This window comes from Arachis stenosperma, chromosome 9, assembly GCF_014773155.1.
Source record: "Arachis stenosperma cultivar V10309 chromosome 9, arast.V10309.gnm1.PFL2, whole genome shotgun sequence".
Lineage (NCBI taxonomy): Eukaryota > Viridiplantae > Streptophyta > Magnoliopsida > Fabales > Fabaceae > Arachis > Arachis stenosperma.
This window is the reverse complement of record NC_080385.1, coordinates 142050196-142069053: the sequence shown is the minus strand read 5'-3', so window position 1 is coordinate 142069053 and position 18858 is coordinate 142050196. Positions and strand designations below refer to the sequence as shown.

The 18858-nt window shown below is 30.7% G+C and overlaps 1 protein-coding gene and 1 pseudogene across 2 annotated transcripts; one reads left to right on the top strand and one right to left on the bottom strand.

The window, feature by feature from the left end:
• The first annotated feature begins 532 nt into the window (after nt 1–532).
• LOC130948562 (heterogeneous nuclear ribonucleoprotein 1-like) lies at nt 533–4344 on the top strand. 2 transcript variants are annotated; one of them, XR_009073096.1, is made up of 3 exons: nt 533–984; nt 2104–3445; nt 3954–4344. XR_009073096.1 is itself a non-coding variant. In XM_057877331.1 (2 exons), exons 1-2 carry the CDS (start codon nt 763–765, stop codon nt 3286–3288), a joined length of 1407 nt encoding a protein of 468 aa, XP_057733314.1. In that variant the 5' UTR covers nt 533–762; the 3' UTR covers nt 3289–3704. The 2 variants fall into 2 exon arrangements, 1 of the variants encoding a protein (XP_057733314.1); XM_057877331.1 differs by lacking the exon at nt 3954–4344 and having other exon boundaries at nt 2104–3704.
• Nucleotides 4345–5185: 841 nt separating this feature from the next.
• On the bottom strand, nt 5186–16441 carry LOC130947472 (uncharacterized; annotated as a pseudogene).
• Between the last annotated feature and the right edge of the window lie 2417 nt (nt 16442–18858).

The following is an 18858-nucleotide window of genomic DNA, read 5'->3' as shown; positions in this document are numbered from 1 at the left end:
TCTATTTATATGTGTATAAGATGACACATTTTCAAACTTCATTAAATAGAATCATCCTTGATAAACTAAGTTTCATTGGGAATAAGCATTCACATAAGTTCTTATCACAACATAGATAACTTACTTGAAATTTAACTTGAGAGGAGATGAGAGAATAAAGGTGAAAATGAGAAGAAGAGAGTTCGCCAAACATAAACAAGTGAAAAAATGAGGGAGACCATTTGATTTTTACAGGCGATATAATGTTCACCGTGCCAATGGCAAACTCTCTATTTTTCATGAAATTCGTCAATGCAGTGGACGAACTTCATCAAATTAAACAAGTTGATGTAGTAGGCGAACTTGCTCCGGCGTTAAAAAAAAAAAATTCGGTAAATAAAAATGAAAATTTTTTTTATTTTATTTCAAAAAATTTTTCTAAAGCCAAAAAAAAAAAAGACTTAATATTAAAGTTTTTTTTTTTTTTTCTGGACAGAATATTAAAGTGTTTAAACGTGGCATAAAGAAGACAAAAACCTTTTCAAGTCGCTCGTTTGTAACAGCGTTTCTGTGTGTTTCACACTCGACTCAACGACACAAAAACAACACTAACACATCAGCTGAGCCACACCCTCCCTCTACCCTCTCTCTTCCCTCCCGAACCCAAAAATCCCTTCTTCCCTCTCCACAAACTCTCCCTTCTTCCTTCCAGGTTCCAACTCGTATATTACGGTTTCGTATATACACACAAAGAGAGAGGGGGAAAGGAAGAAAGGAAAAGGAATGGATTCAGATCAGGGGAAGCTATTCATCGGGGGGATTTCTTGGGACACCAACGAGGACAAGCTGAAGGACCATTTCTGCAACTATGGTGACGTCACCAACGCCTCCGTTATGAGGGATAAGAACACCGGCAAGCCCAGAGGCTTCGGCTTCGTTGAATTCGCCGATCCCTCTGTTCTCGACAGGGTCCTCCAAGATAAGCACGTCATCGATGGTAGAACGGTAACTGTTAAAAACCCTCATTTTCTTCTCTCTTCTTATATTTTGACATTTTCTTGCCATAACCCCCTTTGACCCCTTTGTTCCTCGGTCTAGGTTGGGGTTTCCGTCATTTTATTCTATGGAAAAAAAAATTAGGGTATCAGTGGTTATTTAAGTGTTACAATTTTGATAGTGTCTTTGTTGCTTCTGAATTGCTGGTTTTATTGGAATCCAGTTAGTTGTGGGTTTTGTATCTTAGTTTGAGTTGCTTTTATTTTAGGGTTTCTATTGGTTTTTTTTTTTGGCAGTATTTGCTTTCTGGGATTTTCTGAATTTTTATTTTGAATGACCTGTGAATTGTTTTTTCTTGTTGGCCTTGACATGTTCCTAATTTTTTTGTTCATGGTTTGGTCATTATCTTAATTTTAGATACGCTTTACTGAGAACACTATTATTGGTGTTATGTACTTCTGTTGTGCAGGAAAAAGGAGAAATCATACTTATGGTTTTTTATTTAAAGAAGGAAATTAATACTAGTTCTTTAGTTGGATGCACGTTAAACTGCTAATTTGTAATATCATTTACAATCGTCAACTGATATAGTTGAGGCTAGTGGTGCTTGTTTATGCTTATGCCTGATGAGACTAATGTTGAGATGGGAGATTTGAATTAAATGTCTTATGAGTTGTGCGATTCTATGACCCATTTCCTTCAACAAAATGCTTGTGCTTATGGTCATTTGCTCTTATTGAATAGCATGCCATTGATTGACTATTCTTGATTTGTCTGATGTTCTGAATTTCTAGAAACATGAGTTGTAACCCAGCCTAAAGAAAAAGAATTAAATGTCTTTTGAGTTGTGTGATTCTATGATCCATTTCCTTCAACAAAATGCTTCTGCTTATGGTCATTTGCTCTTATTGAATAGCATGCCATTGATTGACTATTCTTGATTTGTCTGATATTCTGAATTTCTAGAAACATGAGTTGTAACCCAGCCTAAAGGATTATTTTTGAATTTCAATAATAAATGTAGAGAACAGGTCAATTTGTGATACTTGTTTTTTTTTTTCTTTTCCATAATCAATATATAGGCCTTTCTAGTGACTGATTTTATAATCTTATAATTCTCATATTCAGGTTGATGCTAAGAGGGCCTTATCAAGAGAGGATCAACAAATTTCTGTCACTTCCAGAGGTGGAAATTCCCATTCTGGTTGGAATTCTGGTGGAAATGGTGGAAATATGAGGACGAAAAAGATATTTGTTGGAGGGTTACCTCCCACACTGACTGAGGAAAAATTTCGTCAGTATTTTGAGTCGTATGGTCATGTAACTGACGTAGTAGTTATGTTCGACCAGAATACTGGACGACCACGTGGATTTGGTTTTATTTCTTTTGACACTGAAGAGGCAGTTGATAGAGTTTTGCACAAGACCTTTCATGATTTATACGGTAAGCAAGTAGAAGTGAAGCGTGCACTTCCAAAAGATGCCAATCCCGGTGCAAGTGGCCGTGGTGGCGGTGGCGGCGGCGGTGCCGGAGGCTATCAGGGTTATGGGTCATCTGGTGGCAACCAGAATGCTTACGATGGCCGTATGGATTCTAATAGGTATATGCAACCTCAAAGCACTGCAGGTGGTTTTCCACCTTACGGTTCTGCTGGCTATAGTGCGCCTGGATATGGCTATGGTCCAGCTAATAATGGTATGGGCTATGGTGCATACGGAAGTTATGGTGGTGCTGCTGCTGGGTATGGTGGAGCAGCTGGGGCAGCATACGGGAATCCAAATGTTGCTAATGCTGCTTATGCCGGTGGTCCACCAGGTGGTCCAAGGACTTCATGGCCAGCTCAGGCTGCTTCTGGTTATGGGTCTATGGGCTATGGGAACACAGCTGCATGGGGTGCACCAAGTGGTGGTGCTGGCTCTGTTGGTGGTGGCCCTGGTTCAGCAACTGCAGGTCAATCCCCCAGTGGAGCTGCTGGATATGGGAATCAAGGATATGGATATGGCGGGTACGGTGGGTATAGTGGAAGTGATAGTTCTTATGGGAACCCCGGTGGATATGGTGCTGTTGGAGGGCGTACTGGGAGTACCCCGAATAGCAATGCCAGCGGTGCTGGGGGGAGTGAACTACAAGGTAGTGGTGGCAGCGGCAGCTATATGGGCGGTGGCTATGGGGAGGCTAATGGAAATTCAGGTTATGGAAATGCTGGTTGGAGATCTGAACAAGCTCAAGGTTCTGGAAACTATGGGACTTCTCAGGGGGCTCATGGTGGGCAAGTTGGTTATGGTGCTGGATATGGTGGTGCTCAGTCTTGATGAGACAAATAGGAGTAATTTTGACAGTAAAATCACTTACTGGATCTTGGACTTCGACTTGTGGATCTGTGGCATTTAATATTAAATTGTGACCTAATGAATTTTTCCTAGCAGTAAAGGAGTGACTCAAGCTCGATATCGATACACAACGGGATTGGTTGGATTGCTTGAATCCCATTGGTTTTCACTTTGCAGTATCTGCTTTCATAGTTTATAATAAGTAGTATGGTTGAAGAGATACTAGTAGCTACTTCCTATTTAGTTGTTTTTGTGTGTAGCTTTAAATTGCGTGCTTGTGAGATTAGTTGATTTTCATCAGTTCTTGTAGTAGTCGTTCAACTATAGTATTATATTTCACCTAATATGATGGTTTGATGCATTTATCTATATATGCGTTGCCATTCTGTTTGCTTTTCCATTTTTTCTTTCCTCAATTTGCTCTTTCTGGATGCTTTTCTGTTGTAGGAAAAATTATTATGTAGACTGTAGCCACATGCTTTAATTGTTGCAACAAGCAGAAATAAGGTGTAGTTTTCTAATAACAGTTTGAGGCCTGGGTTGGTCACTTAATAGTGGGTAGCAGTAATAGTAGTGGTAGTGTGATAGTAAAAGCTTTGACAATGGCATAATCATTTTCCCCCTGTATTTGCAATTGTGTTGTACAGGAGTGATGCACCAGTCCTGAAGTGGAGCCAAGTGTCCACTCATGGCTAACGAATGAGCGTCATTCAGTCCTATTGTGTGCTGGAGAGGTGTTGTATTTGCGTTTCTGAGAGGTGCACAAGTATTCATGGCTAAGGAACAAACATTGTTCGGTTGTGTTGTGTGTTCTGGGAAGTGCATCATCAAATTTGAAGGTTCATGGCTTTTCAAGTGATGAAATCTCAGAGCCTTCAATCTGGTTAGTGTTGAGTAACAGAAATTGTGTGGGAAATGATTAGGGACAAAGTAGTTGGCTTTGAGGGGTTAGAATTTTTTTTGGCTGAATTTTAGTGTCCAGTACTCCAATTTATGCAATGAAGAATGCTATGATTGAATTACCTATTAATTGTTGTAGGCAAGGCTTCTCTAGTAAATTTTCTTCTTTTGTCTTGCATTCCTTTCCTACCATTTGTGGTTTAGGTGTTCTTCACTGCTTAGCATATGTTTGTGAGTGAGTTGGGATTCCCTGGCTGACTCATCTTATAAGGGTTGACTTTGACTAGCTTGTGCATTAAAAATCCTAATATATGTTATATATGAGAAAAATCCAACATTTTATACAATATTGATGTGTTGGATGTTTGCATAATCAGATCTTTAATAATTCATTCATTTATTGAATATATGCTCAATATATATAGTTTTCTTGATAGAAGCTTGTTTGACTTTTCTACAGTAACACCTTCATCTTGATTGATGAGGCTTTCACCGCAAAGCTTGTCTGGTATTTAGTTGTCTCCTTTTAGATTCCTTAGTTCATCATGATCCAATAATGGATGTTGTATGTTGGCGATAAAAATTCTTCATGCATTCACTTGCTTATTTTCACTTTCGTTGTGTTTGGATATTAGTCTCTCCATTCCATGTTAATTTTCGTTTCGAAATTTGGTAAATTCATAAAACGATATAAGTGTTCTTTTATTATTATTATTATTATTATTATTATTATTATTATTAGGAATTATACATGATCAGAACACACCAAAGGTTTAGATTCATATCCATTCAGGTACGTTAATACTGGAGGTAGAGCGTGGCAATAGACCAATATATAGCTTCTTTGGTTATTTTGTTAAACTGAGAAAAGAGACTTTCAAAAAGGATATGGTCATTGGTCATATTATGTAATTATCCAACAATAATATATTTATTATTTAATTTAATCTTGTTTTTTAATCCATCACAGAAAGTCCACATGGTACAAGTACTAAGAAGACCGAATAAAATGAAATCTTTACTTATGGTAATATAAAATGCAAAGCATAGTTCTTTTATTTTTTCACAAAGAGATAACCAGTCTCCCCTTTGCAGGCAACAAACCAGCAAAGAAGGTAAATCAATATCATAAATATATCTTTTGCCGTTTGTCATAAAGAAGGTTCATTGCAACATCGTGCAATAAAGTACGTTATTTTGGTATTACCCAAAAAAAAAAGTACGTTATTTTGGGTTATGACTTGTTCTCAACATGCAGAGGGCCAGCTTCTGTACGGATCCTTGAGTGTAGTAGTGTTGTTAGGCCGTGAGAAAACCATCTAATAATACATAAATGAAAACCAGTTAATTTCACATGATCCAACTGTTAAAAAATATTAAAATCATTATTAATGCTGATCATTAATCCTTATTAATGAACTCTGTTGTTAGTTAAGTATTATATTTAGGAGTGGTCTAAATTTCAGCCGTATTATTATTACTTTGTTAAGGAAGACAATCTATTAGTTCTTTTTATACGTTCTTTTTATATTTTGAATTTATGTAAGGTTTATTCTGCTCTTACTCTCTCCTTTTGCTATTAACATAAAGTAGGTATCAAGACACCTATAGTGTATGGTTCAAAGAATGTTCTTATAATTCTGGAAATTGTTTTTCATTAGAAGTCCTATTTCGAAATATTTTCCCAATACAAAATTTTGAAAAATATTAAAAATTTTCAATGCGGGTTTGTTTGTGCCGTACCTGATAATTCTCGAGTGTTTGTGACTTAAAACCTGCAGCACAATAATCAAAATAGTATTTCCATGTCTTGATGAACTTTTCATCGAACCCAAGAGCCAAAATTTCACTAACAACAGAGAATTTTCAAATAAATTTGTAAGTGTAAGTAGGAATGGGAGATGTAAAAAGAAAATACGTTCAATTAGTAACTTACTTTAGTACAACAAAGTATGTTTCTGTGAAATTAATTTCATACCTCTGCTTTTCCATGAAGTTCTTACTCCACCACCTTAATGTTTGGTGAAAATGAATTCCTATATTCTCAGTATGTTCCACACTACATTCAACAAAGTTCATTTCTTCATTAAGAAAAGAGAATAATGAAGAGATATGCTCTTGGTTATTAGATTCTGCAGTAACATATAAATCGTACCATAGTTTTGATGTAGCCACCATGGCTGATATTACCCTACTTAGGGAGGGTAGACATCCACCTGGAAAAATATATTCCTTAATGAAGCCAGGACAACGCCTATACTCATCGTAACGATCATCCGAGATAGATGAAAACTATGGAATAAGATAACCATCGTTATAAGTTAGCACCAATTTAAATACCAAATTTTGTAGCAATAGTAGTAACTCCTTTTTTGGGAGAGTAGTAAGTATATACATCCTTGCAAAAATGTTATACCTGAAGAACGAAAAGTCCATCATCTGCCAATACTGATTCACAACAACCAAAGAACTCTTCCATATATTCATGACCAACTGCTTCTATCATTTCACTGGATACCCTTAAACATGTTATGCAATACATTGGACAATAATTTACCATATGTAGTTCTGCAGAGTTAAAGATAAAACTTGCTCACCAAGATATAATCCTATCATATTTGAATATATTCGGTAGTTGGCGATAATCACATAGAAGAAATTTGATATGGTCCTGAAATTATGAATTTATAACCTTTGACAAGGGTGATACTCATGCAATGAACTAAATTACAAAAAGAAAGAACTAAACATGCATATTTAGTGTCTATCATGGACATAGAAGACTATTAAAAAATTGATGAAATAATAAATATTAGTTTGTCATATACCTGAAGTCCAACATCTCTTGCTTTTTTTTTTGCAAATTTTAGTTGCTCCTTAGACAAAGTGATACCAGTGTATTTACAACCAGTTTGTTTGACAATTTCAATAGCTAAACCTCCCCATCCACATCCGATCTCAAGAATTTCATGTTTCTTGTCTATTCTAGCCTTCATTTATTCAATAAAAATTATTAGGCCCTTTACAATGTAGAAAGTAAAACAAGTTCCTAAAGTGATTTTAAAGTCACTCACTTTTTCAATGAGAAGAGATAGTTTTCTCATCTGTGCAGTTTTCAAATCCTCATCTTCATTCTATGTGGAAAGAGACAAAGAAAGACAAATGTGAACAAGAGCTAAAGCAAAAATTATAAAAGAAGTATATATATTTTTACGGTTAAGTATGATTTTGGTCCCTAATGTAAAAGCCGAAAATTTATTTCATTTTCGGACTTTTTTCCGCTACAAAATAGTCCCAAAGGTTTCAGTTTGTTTTAAAATCGTTCTTTTTATCAAACTAAGTTAAACCTTCGGGACTATTTTGTAGCGAAAAAAATTCGAGAACAAAATAAATTTTCAACCTCTACGTTAGGGACCAAAATCATACTTAATCCTATATTTTTACAAGAAATATGGACTGGAGTATCAAAAAGTTGTTGCCTTGCCTTGAACACTGCACATGAATATTGCATTGTTTCACCCAAGAATAGTGCAAACAATTCATTGCTCTAAGAAACAAAAAACAAACACTTTGAGATATATTATCAAGAAATAAAAATAAATAAATAAATAAAAGAAATATAATTAATAATTCAACTAAAACTTCTTTGTAAAGGAATGATTATAGCTTAGCTGGCATGAAAAGTTACACTTTTGGTTCTTTTCTATTCTAGTTACAGAAAGTTGAATAAAAATCCAAAATATAGGGATATATAACCCCTCAGTTCATGTAAGCAGTAAAATATCTAATTTGACATATCTTTTATGCTTAAGTCAGATGATATAAGATTGATGTACTGTTGTCTTTGTTATCTTTTATGCTTCATGTAGTTAGGATTCAATAATTGCATTTATTGAGTTTCTTTGTTTAGTAGTAAGTACATTCTTCCTATTGTACATTGACGAGCAATTCGGTCTCATTCTATGATTCTATTAGTTTCTTTGTAATGATAAAAGAAACTTTATATTGATGAAAATTTATCACAATTTGTTTAGAATAATATCATTGACACTTGTAACTTTGGTAATTAATGATCTTTTACCAGATCGTAGTGTTTAGAGATGTTGCGACGAGCTTGTGAGAGAGTATTTTTCCTTAAATAATGCTTAATGGAGAATTTTGCAGATGATAAAATAGCTGTAGGGAGAATTGGTGTCCACCAACCCCTGAAGTAAAAAATGGGGCAAAAAAGTTTGAAAAGGAAAAATACAATTTCAATGCATATACATATCATGATAAACTTACCTGTTCTTCAATTTTGCGTTTGATGCATTTGAATCTCTGCTTGCTAAGATAATCTATATATAAAGTATACAAATACATGAAAGTAAATAATAATAATAATAATAATAATAATAATAATAATAATAGTAGTAGTAGTAGTAGGTTGTGTTAATTAGATCCTAATGATTCTGCTTACCAAAATAAGATTCAAAAGACCCTCATCTTTATCAACAAGGGAAAAGTCTCCATTAATATATGCATCTGCAAGGCCTAAATCAGCTTGTGTCATAACCTGACAAATATATTAAAAATGTTAATTGTTTTAGTTTCATGCCAACAAGTGAAAATGAAAATCAATAACTTTATTTCCTGCATTAATAAAAAACACATACACACCTTCCAATAAAATTGGGGACTGTGGATTCTCATCACACACTTTAGAGAGCACTTCATATCGGTTCCTTCGAAGGTAAACATTGTTCCTCCCTCTTCCAATAAACTGTAAACTCCTTAAGACAGGATAGATGAGTGATTCAAGAAATAGAATAAAGCCAATGCTATAATCTTCTTCGAGAATATCATTATTGTTACAATAGTACTATTTTGCACGAATATAATACTTCTAACGTGAGAGTGTGAAAGAGGCAGCTACACACTGATAAAAGTGAACTTACGTTAAACAACCGGTATTGACATAGGAACTTAGGAATCTCGTCACATAAAAGCGTGCACTAAGTTCTTTCCAGGAAGGTACCATGTGTTTGGGGTTTGTTTGGAGGGAACAACATCTTCCAAGAACTGCATTTGCAGCAATCATGCCAGACTGCAATTTTTTTCATATAGGTTAGTCTTTTCATTCCTTTTCAACTTATCATTTGGATAGAAAATAGATTCACATAAAAGTTTGCAATTTCTATTAGCCATTATTGATATAAAAAAAAGGTTCGATTGTCTCATGCATGTATAAGAAAGTATTACTTTTAAACAAAAAACATTTCAAACTTGTTTTCATTATAATAAAGTTTCTTTAACTACCTTTAAATAAAGTTTCTTTAACTACCTTTAATCCATCTTCATGAAATCCACAACCTGAAAAGCACAAATATTTGATTATGTCACATGTATATTTAATGCATATCAAAATGATAGTAAAGGTGGTTATTGAAAAAGAAAACGTGATTTGATATACATAATAACTTTATCTATCTAGAGTTTTATGTTAGCATTTCTGTGTATAAGTAATTTTAACGTTTATAATTTAACTAGAGCTTATCTTGTAATTAAATGGCCAAAACCAGGTCAAATTAAAGTACCTTGGTAGGCGCCGCAAAACCAAATTCCTCTTTTTCCTTGAATTTTTTCAAGCTCATGTGAAGCTTTGAATGCAGCAACTGATGGAACTGGATGTTTAGTTGACCACTTAAGAAGGGTACTTTTTGGTGTATGATTTGGATTTAGAGTTATAAGAAAGGGTAATCTTGTTTCACCAAGATTCTGCAAATTAGAATATAAAATCAACTAACAAGTTTTATTCATAGTTCACTTGTCTTCTAGTAGATTTAAGTTATGAAAAAATGCATTGTATGAATTGTTACCAACCTGAAGAATGTTGAGCCAAAATGTCACACAAACTTTGTTATTATTGTTACATCCAAGAAAATTCCATGCACTCCATGCTGATGGGTTTTGAGGCATTAAATTTTTGTCATGGTGAAGAAAAGTATCACTGCCAACAGAAATCAAAGAATTGTTGTACATGTGGACTTATATTATTTGTACACGAAGAGTAAAGATCAATCTTTTCCTTGTAACATGTTTTGTAAAGTATTATTCATTTAACAAACATGGAGACTCTTAAGCAAAAAAAAAAAAGGCTTCTAGTTTTATAAAACTTGATTTTCAACTCTATCTTATAAAGAGAAAATATCATCATCATCATATCTTTTGATGAAATTAATCACTTTCAAACGTAACTAGTTAAGATGAACGAATATTAGCCAAGATAAGAGTTATAAATGTTAAGATGAATCTTACCTATATGTATATTGAAAAGCACCTAGAATCCTTCGCTCATCATATGTCGCTTCCTCTCCTAATAATCTCAAAGTGGCAGGTGCATGTGTTGCGATTATGCAGCAATCATACATTTCTTTGGAACCATCTTTGCAGTGCACAAGACATCCTATAACAAAATTTCTCAGATTGTTGCTTAATCAACATCATTCAATCACACATGATGTTTGAAAAAAAAAAAAAGAAAAAGAAAACGTGTATGACTAAAATCATGAGTGTAACAAGGGAATAAACACATGACTTACCATTTTCTGTTGCTGAAACCAACTCCACCTCACAATTTGTTATTGCCTGACCACCTCTTGCAACAAGCTCTTCTTTGACCTAGTTATTATAACAAATAATTAATGTTAAAATCTTCATTTTTAGCTTAAACTAAAAGATATATGGTATAAGTTACACGAAGAGATACTAACACCAAGCTTAACATTATAAATTAATTACTATATGGCACCTTCTTAATATAAGTGTGTGAGCGACGTTTAACAGTTAGCCATTGCGGTCTTCCAAAGAGCTGGAAGGAGAAGAAGAGGTTCAAGTGAATCAAGCAGTCCTTTATTTTTTGTTATTTGAATATTTGAAACTGGATCATTCATCATTATATAAATCTGAGATAGATTTTCTCCTTACTAGCTACCTAAAGATGATGGTGATTGCGAAAGAAGGAGAAAACTGAGAAAGTAGAAAAGCTCATAACTCCTTCAAAAGAGCAGGGCCATATAGAACCACAAATTGGAATCTACATTCATTAATTTCATATTATAACAAATTAATAAGCATACACTAATTATGCCACTACCAAAGTAATGTTTATAGAAATAAAAAAAGTCTTATAAAATGCAAATGAACTACTCACAATATATGCTTTTACAAATAATTTAGAATAACCTCTAGTCTTTATGAATTGCTCCAAGGTCTCATTGTGCTCCATATCCAGATTGTTATCAAGCATATCAAGATAGCTGCATTTTTTATTGGAAAATGAGACAACAAACTCAATTTATTAGGATATAATCACTCATGAACTAGCAAATTAGCATTACTTTTCTCAATTTTAGACATTCATACACTTTGATGTTGAAGTTTAAAAATCTATTATTTTTACAATCTTAACTCGCACTAAAATGAGTGGTATAGTCATTGTTATTTTCATATAGTACTACTTGCCTTGTAACATCATCTTGAAACTTGATAATATCCCTAAGCATTTGCCAGAAGTGAGGGTTGATCACATTCTTCTTCTGTGCAAACAAGCCAGACAAACCGTTTCTGCTGCCCCATTCACAGCTGCGACCGCCATCGAGACTAATGGCAAATGACATGTCTGATAATTTCATGTCAACTCCAAAATTCTCAAACAACTCCATCATGTTAGGATATGATACCTATTTAATTATCAATGTTACATTTTTTAATTGTACTTTTAAGTGAGGAAAATGCATTAGTAATTAACATTTTAAGAGGTGGGAATATTTTTCAACCACTTGTTAAAGACAAATACAGGGCCACAACAATTAAAAAAAAACAGATTATATATACATATATGATATCTCACGTAAAAAAAAGACTTAATAACTGTTGGAGGCTCTCATCATTTGCATATTTGTTGGATTTATTGTTGATATTATATTTTAATTTGTGTTGCGCATTTAGTGATGTATAATAAAAAAAATAAGCAAAGTTTTTTAATGGCCATGTCAAAATAATTTTATAAGAATAAAATTATATTTTTGGTGTATTACTGATACTTATTTAATACATGTATTTTTATGAGTGTTGACAAATAAATATTATAAGAAATAATTTGAAAAAGGAGCCACGTAATAATTAAATTCAAAGCTTATCTAATAAAGAGGGAAAGAGTTATTTTAATAGGATATTCTTTGAATATCAGTTTTAATTTTTATAGTAACTGAACTAATTTAAAATTGAAATTTACGTTGTCTATTATTTTTAAAATAATACTGATATCAGTAAAAAGATACTATATCATTTTAAAGAAAAACTAATAAAATATTATATTTGTATATTTATTAAATGAATATTATAATTTTGTTATATAACGTTGTTAAATTGAAATGAAATTACGTATTAAAGTGATAAATTTTATAATAAATTTTAAATTAATTTATATGATATATAATTTTATAAATATTTATGTGATATTCTAAAATAAAATAAAATTAAAATTAAGAATTGGTGATGCTCATGTGATATATGTGTGTGTTACGTAGGGGTGTACATGGTCCGGTCCGACTCGAAAATTCGATCCGGCTTCGAACACTTTAGGAGCTAATTTAGTGTGATTTCATCGGGTTTAGGGTCGGGTAAGGGTCTCAAAGATAGACCCGGTCATTATTTCGGGTCGGGTCCGGATCATAGCTCGAGTCACCCGAACTCGGCCCGATGGCCCGGTCATCATACACAATTAATATTTTATGTTGGATGATGTCTATTCTTATGTGAAATTTAAATATTGTAAACCTTAATATCTTGTGTTATTAGTCATTTATAAGATTATAAGTTAATGTTTTATGTTTAAAATGCATAAGACTTTACACTAATGCATAATATTGTTTTATTTGTATTGATTTAAATATTTGGTGTTAGACAATATTAGTATTGATTATGGTTATGCTTTAATTTTAGAGAATGGTTGGTTCTTGTTATAATTTTTAAGTGAATTTTACTATGTGAATTGTGAAATAAAGGTTGAAGATTAGGTGATTTTTACATGCTAAAGATCCGATTTTCACTCGGTTTTTACCCGATATTCACCCGGCCCGAATGTGCGTAGATTTCATCAGCTCTAAGATCGGGTTAGAGTCCAAACATTAGGCCCGGTCTATATTTTCGACCGGGTCTAAATTAAGCCAAACTCGATGTAGTCCGGCCCATGTATACCCCTAGTGTTACGTTTAACGGGTTCATTATAATTTAGGAGAATAAATTTTATTACTCTTTTCAATATTTAAAAGGTCAAAAGCAAACAAAAGATAAACAATTCTTTAATACATATTAACTTAATTATTAATTTATATTCTAATAAATTAAACTTTTTATGTTAATGTGTTGAAAATCTAACAAAGTTCTATTATCTATATTTATTATTTAACAAACTTTGCATGTGCTTTTTTTTTTTTCTCCTTTGAAATATTGACTTTAAAATAGGTAACATAATTTTGGGCGGAATTTAAATTACTTTACTATACCTATTATTTTGTTGGATATTTTAACAAAGGAATCATTTCAATTTTTCTTCCCTATATATATTGTGCCTTAGTTTTATATATCTTTGCGGTTTAATTTGTTTTAGTTTCATCTGCTCTATTCTCTGTTTTGTTGCAGCTATATTTCTCTGTTCTCTAGTTTTATACTTATTATTTCTTTAACGATTTTGGCAACTTGCAAGTTTTTAAGATTTTTTTGTAATATGCTCTAGCTATATACTTTTTCTCTATTTTATGAATATGCTTTTCCATTGTTTCATTTTATTTGAGGAAAATGTCTTTGGTAGGAAAAGAATAATCTACAAAAATATTCTAAATGAATAATTTAGATTGTATCCGTATTAAACTTGTTAAAAATATTAGTTTTGACTCAAAATTAAATGTATTTATAAATCGACTCCAATATAGTTTAGTTAGACCAATTTTATAATGACTGATTTTTTTGACAAATTGATAAATTTGTTTTTTTAGACTTTGTCACATGGCCACATTCACAATCCACTCAAACAAAAAGTCCAGACTCAATTACTACTCACTATCTAACAACATTACCCATATCCTTTACAATTTTATCTTCTATCTTCTCATGTGCATAAATTCTGAAAAAGCTAAGACCAAAAATATAAAAAAAATTCTAAAAAAATTTCAATGACATAAAAATATTAATAACAAAGGAGATTAATTTAAAAAATTAAATTATTTTTGTTCATATAATAATAATAATAATAAGAGTGACATCTACTAATAATAATAATAATAATAAGAAGAAGACGACGATTCAATCATATTTTTCTAAAAAATTAAATTAAAAAGTTCATATAATAATAATAATAATAATAATAATAATAATAATAATAATAATAATAATAATAATAATAATAAAATAAATAACAGTAAGAAAATCCAGTCATGTTTTTTGAAAAATTAAATTAAAAAATTTGTATAATAATAATAATAATAATAATAATAATAATAATAATAATAATAATAATAATAATAATATCAATGATGAATTGATGATGATGATGATAATAATAATAATAAGCGTAATAATAATAGGTCTCGAATATGAAATATAAGTCTTACGATGTTACATGTTAAGTTGGGATAAGTAAAATTTTATTTAACGTGGTAAAAATACGATGATTTGGATTTATGAAATTAGAATGTGAAATTTCTTTTTAAACAGATTAATTTGTTTTGTAATTGAAATTTTGTTTTATGATAAAATTTGTAATGATTTATTTGTTAAGTTGGTAAAATTCATAATTTTACTTCATTTTTTGATGTAATTCGAATAAATAAAAAGCTAAAAAAAAATAATTAAACAAGTTAATTTAGTAACATATCATTATTTAATTAGATATTATATTAATATTTTGACATGTTATTCTTCTTCAAGTTTGATTAAAAGTAAAATCATTTATATATATATATATATATTACTAAAAATTTAGATCTGATCGTATAAAAATTATATGAATATCATTAAAAATATCATTAAAAATTTAGATCAGATCGTATAAAAACAGGATGTCACGTATTACGGTGTTAAGGTGTCAATAGATCTGTGAAAATGTGATACGATCGCCACAGTAACTGCAGCCACGGTGTTAGGGTGTCAATAATTATGATTATTTTTATCCTCAATAATAACCTATTTACTTTTTATTATTTGTGAATCGATCTCTTTATTTGTTATTAATTTTTTTGACTATCTGATCCTGAAGATACTTTTTTTTTTTTTTATACTGAAGAAAGCTCGTTGATTTGAGAAGATATTAAGTTTATGATTCAAAGGCTGGTCAAAAGATTCATATAATGATGTAATGATTTATGATTTCATAACATAACTAATTTACAGCTTTGTATCATATATATGATATATATTTTGTGTGTATTTACACAAGATGAACCAAATTTATTTATCTATTTATTGATAAATAATATCCCGACTTAAATTAATCTCGAAAAATTTTTTTGTTGAATACTTTAATCTTCAATAAAATTTAAAATATCTCTGCAATCAATATTTTTTATTAATATTAGTCAACATTTTAAATTAATATTTTATTTTTAAATTATTAAATTTAAAATTTAAAATTTAGTTTTTAGTGTTTAGAATTAATTAAATATTGACAAAAAATAATAAATTTTATTCATCGTATATATAGTATTGTTTAAAAAAATATTCACACTTTAATATTTCCCAACGATTTTATTGACATATTAATTATCATTTTTTTATTTGTGCATGTCATGCTAATTTTACTTGTATTATTCTAATTTTATTGGATGGCAATAAAACAGTAGCTAAGAACTAACCAAGTAATTAAAATAATTTCTTTGAGAATGTTTCAGCATTCATTCAAATTCAGGCATAATAACAATAATGTAAAAATAGTTGGAATTGAAGATGGGGGGAGGGAGGGAGAGGCAATGAAAATTGAGCACTTACCCGGTTGAAGATCATAAAATCAAGATCCAAATCAAGACCTTCAACATTCACAATTTTTGCATGACCTCCCAAATAATCTTCTTTTTCGTAAAGAGTCACATTCACTCCCTCTTTGGCCAACACATATGTTGAAACCAATCCACTTATTCCACCACCCACCACTGCCACTCTCATCATTTTCTTTTTCTTACCCCTTAATAACACTATATTATTCAACTATTATTCTTCTATGTAGTAATAGAAAAACCAAATTATTTTATGAAAAAATCTTGCATGCCCTGTATATATAGTGGTGGAGCAATTTGCATATGTAATCACATTGTCCCTACTTCTATATATAGGGGGGTTTGCTCAATTCTATACGTGGAACTCAATCCACATAGAAATTTAGAGCTTAATAGTATAAGTATTTTAATTAATTTGAGACTAAATATTAACATGGTAAATCTTATTTTTAGTTTTAAATCATTATGTATAATATAAAATTTAATAGAATTCAAAATAAAATTAAACTTAAAACTAGCATAAAAAAATATTCTAATTAGCTTTTAAATTACTTTGATGAATGCTGACTTTTTCTTTCTTTTTTTTTTTTTGTATCAGACGAATGTTTTATTTAGAACTAAAAAGAACATTTTAAAAAATTTATTAGAAGAATAAAATATTTTTCAATAATACAAGCGAGTAAATGGCATAAGCTAATTTATTCAATTAAGTTTCTATGAATAGAAGGTAGGAAAAATAATTTACTAAATTATAACATAGGTTATGACATCTTGATTCGATGTTAATCATGTTATCTCAAGATTTACAATCTTGATACATTTATTTATTTATTTAAAGGAGAGTATATAACCATATAAGAATATGATAAGGGAGATATGGGTCCCACTTAAGGGTTGTGGTCCTCAACAGCTGGATTAGGCTGTCATCACGTTTCCAAAGGAATAGAGGGATGAGCAATTCAAACTGCTGCAAAAGCATGCCATCAGTGAAAACCAAACGCACAGTTAATCCATCTTCTCAGTGCTGCAAAGTGCAAAGCTATTCAAACCGCGCTGATTTGGTTTGCCTTTGTTCTTACAAGAACTCCATTCAGCTTTCTCTTTTTGGAATTGATCCTCTTCTTGCTATCACACTTCCTTCTCGCTGCAATCTCAGGATTCCTGTTGGTTAGAATGGATGTTAATATTATTCTGTTTCCATGCTATACTCTTTCTCTTCTTAATTAATTATCGAGTTAATATCCAAAATCGTCCCTGAAATATACTCCGATCTCCATTTTGATCCTCGAAAGATAAAGTTAATCGAAATCGTTCCCGAAAGATACACGACTTGGTCACGTTAGTCCTTCCGTCAGTTTGTTGATGACGTGTCAGTTAAGTGCCATGTGGCATATGATGACGTGGTGGGTTAACGCCACATGTCACGATACAATTGGTTGACGTGTCTCTGCGTGTCAGATCAGTGACACGTGAGTTATTTATAATCAAAATAGTTCTTGAAAATTCAGACGTAAGTCATTTTCATCCCTAAAATTTTAAAAATTAATCAAATTAGTCTTTATATAATTTTTTTTGATAATATTAAATTTGAAATATTTTTTGATACTACTAATTTTAATAGAAATGTAATTGACAAACAAAAAATTAGTAATTGTATATTTTATTTTTAAAAATTTTTTCAATAAAATTATCTCTCTCCTTTAATTCTTCTCAAAAGCTCTCTTATTCTTTTCTATTCTAAAACATTTTTCTTACATTATTATATTTTGCTGGAATATATATATATATATATATATATATATATATATATATATATATATATATATATATGAAATGTATGTATTTGTTAACCTAAACAAAGTTATATGCTCAAAATCAAAATTTATGTATATTAACCTAAACAAAGTTAATCAAAATTTATGCTAAACGAATTGCTTCTTAAGCGTACTACATGCAAAGATCATAATAAATTTTTGTGTGTTTCATATGTTGAGATAGATGATATAATTTTTCTTTTAATATCACTACCATTACATCCTATATGTAAGTAATACCATAATGAAAAAAAAGAGATGTAGTAGACAAAAAATAGTGGTATAACTTTGTTTAGGTTAACATACATAAATTTTGATTTTGAGCACATAACTTTGTTTAGGTTAACAAATACATACATTTCAATTTTAAGTGTATATATATATATATATATATATATATATATATATATATATATATATATATATATATATATTCCAGCAAAATATAATAATGTAAAAAAAAGGTTTTAGAATAGAAAAGAATAAGAGAGATTTTGAGAAGAATTAAAGGAGAGAGATAATTTTATTGAAAAATTTTTTAAGAATAAAAAATATACAATTACTAATTTTTTGTTTGTCAATTACATTTCTATTAAAATTAGTAGTATCAAAAAATATTTCAAATTTAATATTATCAAAAAAATAAGAAAAATTATATAAGGACTAATTTGATTAATTTTTAAAATTTTAGGGATAAAAATGACTTACGTCTGAATTTTTAAAGACTATTTTGATTATAAATAAATTTTTTACATGTCAAGTGACACCTGGCATGCCACGTGTCACTGATCTGACACGCAGTGACACGT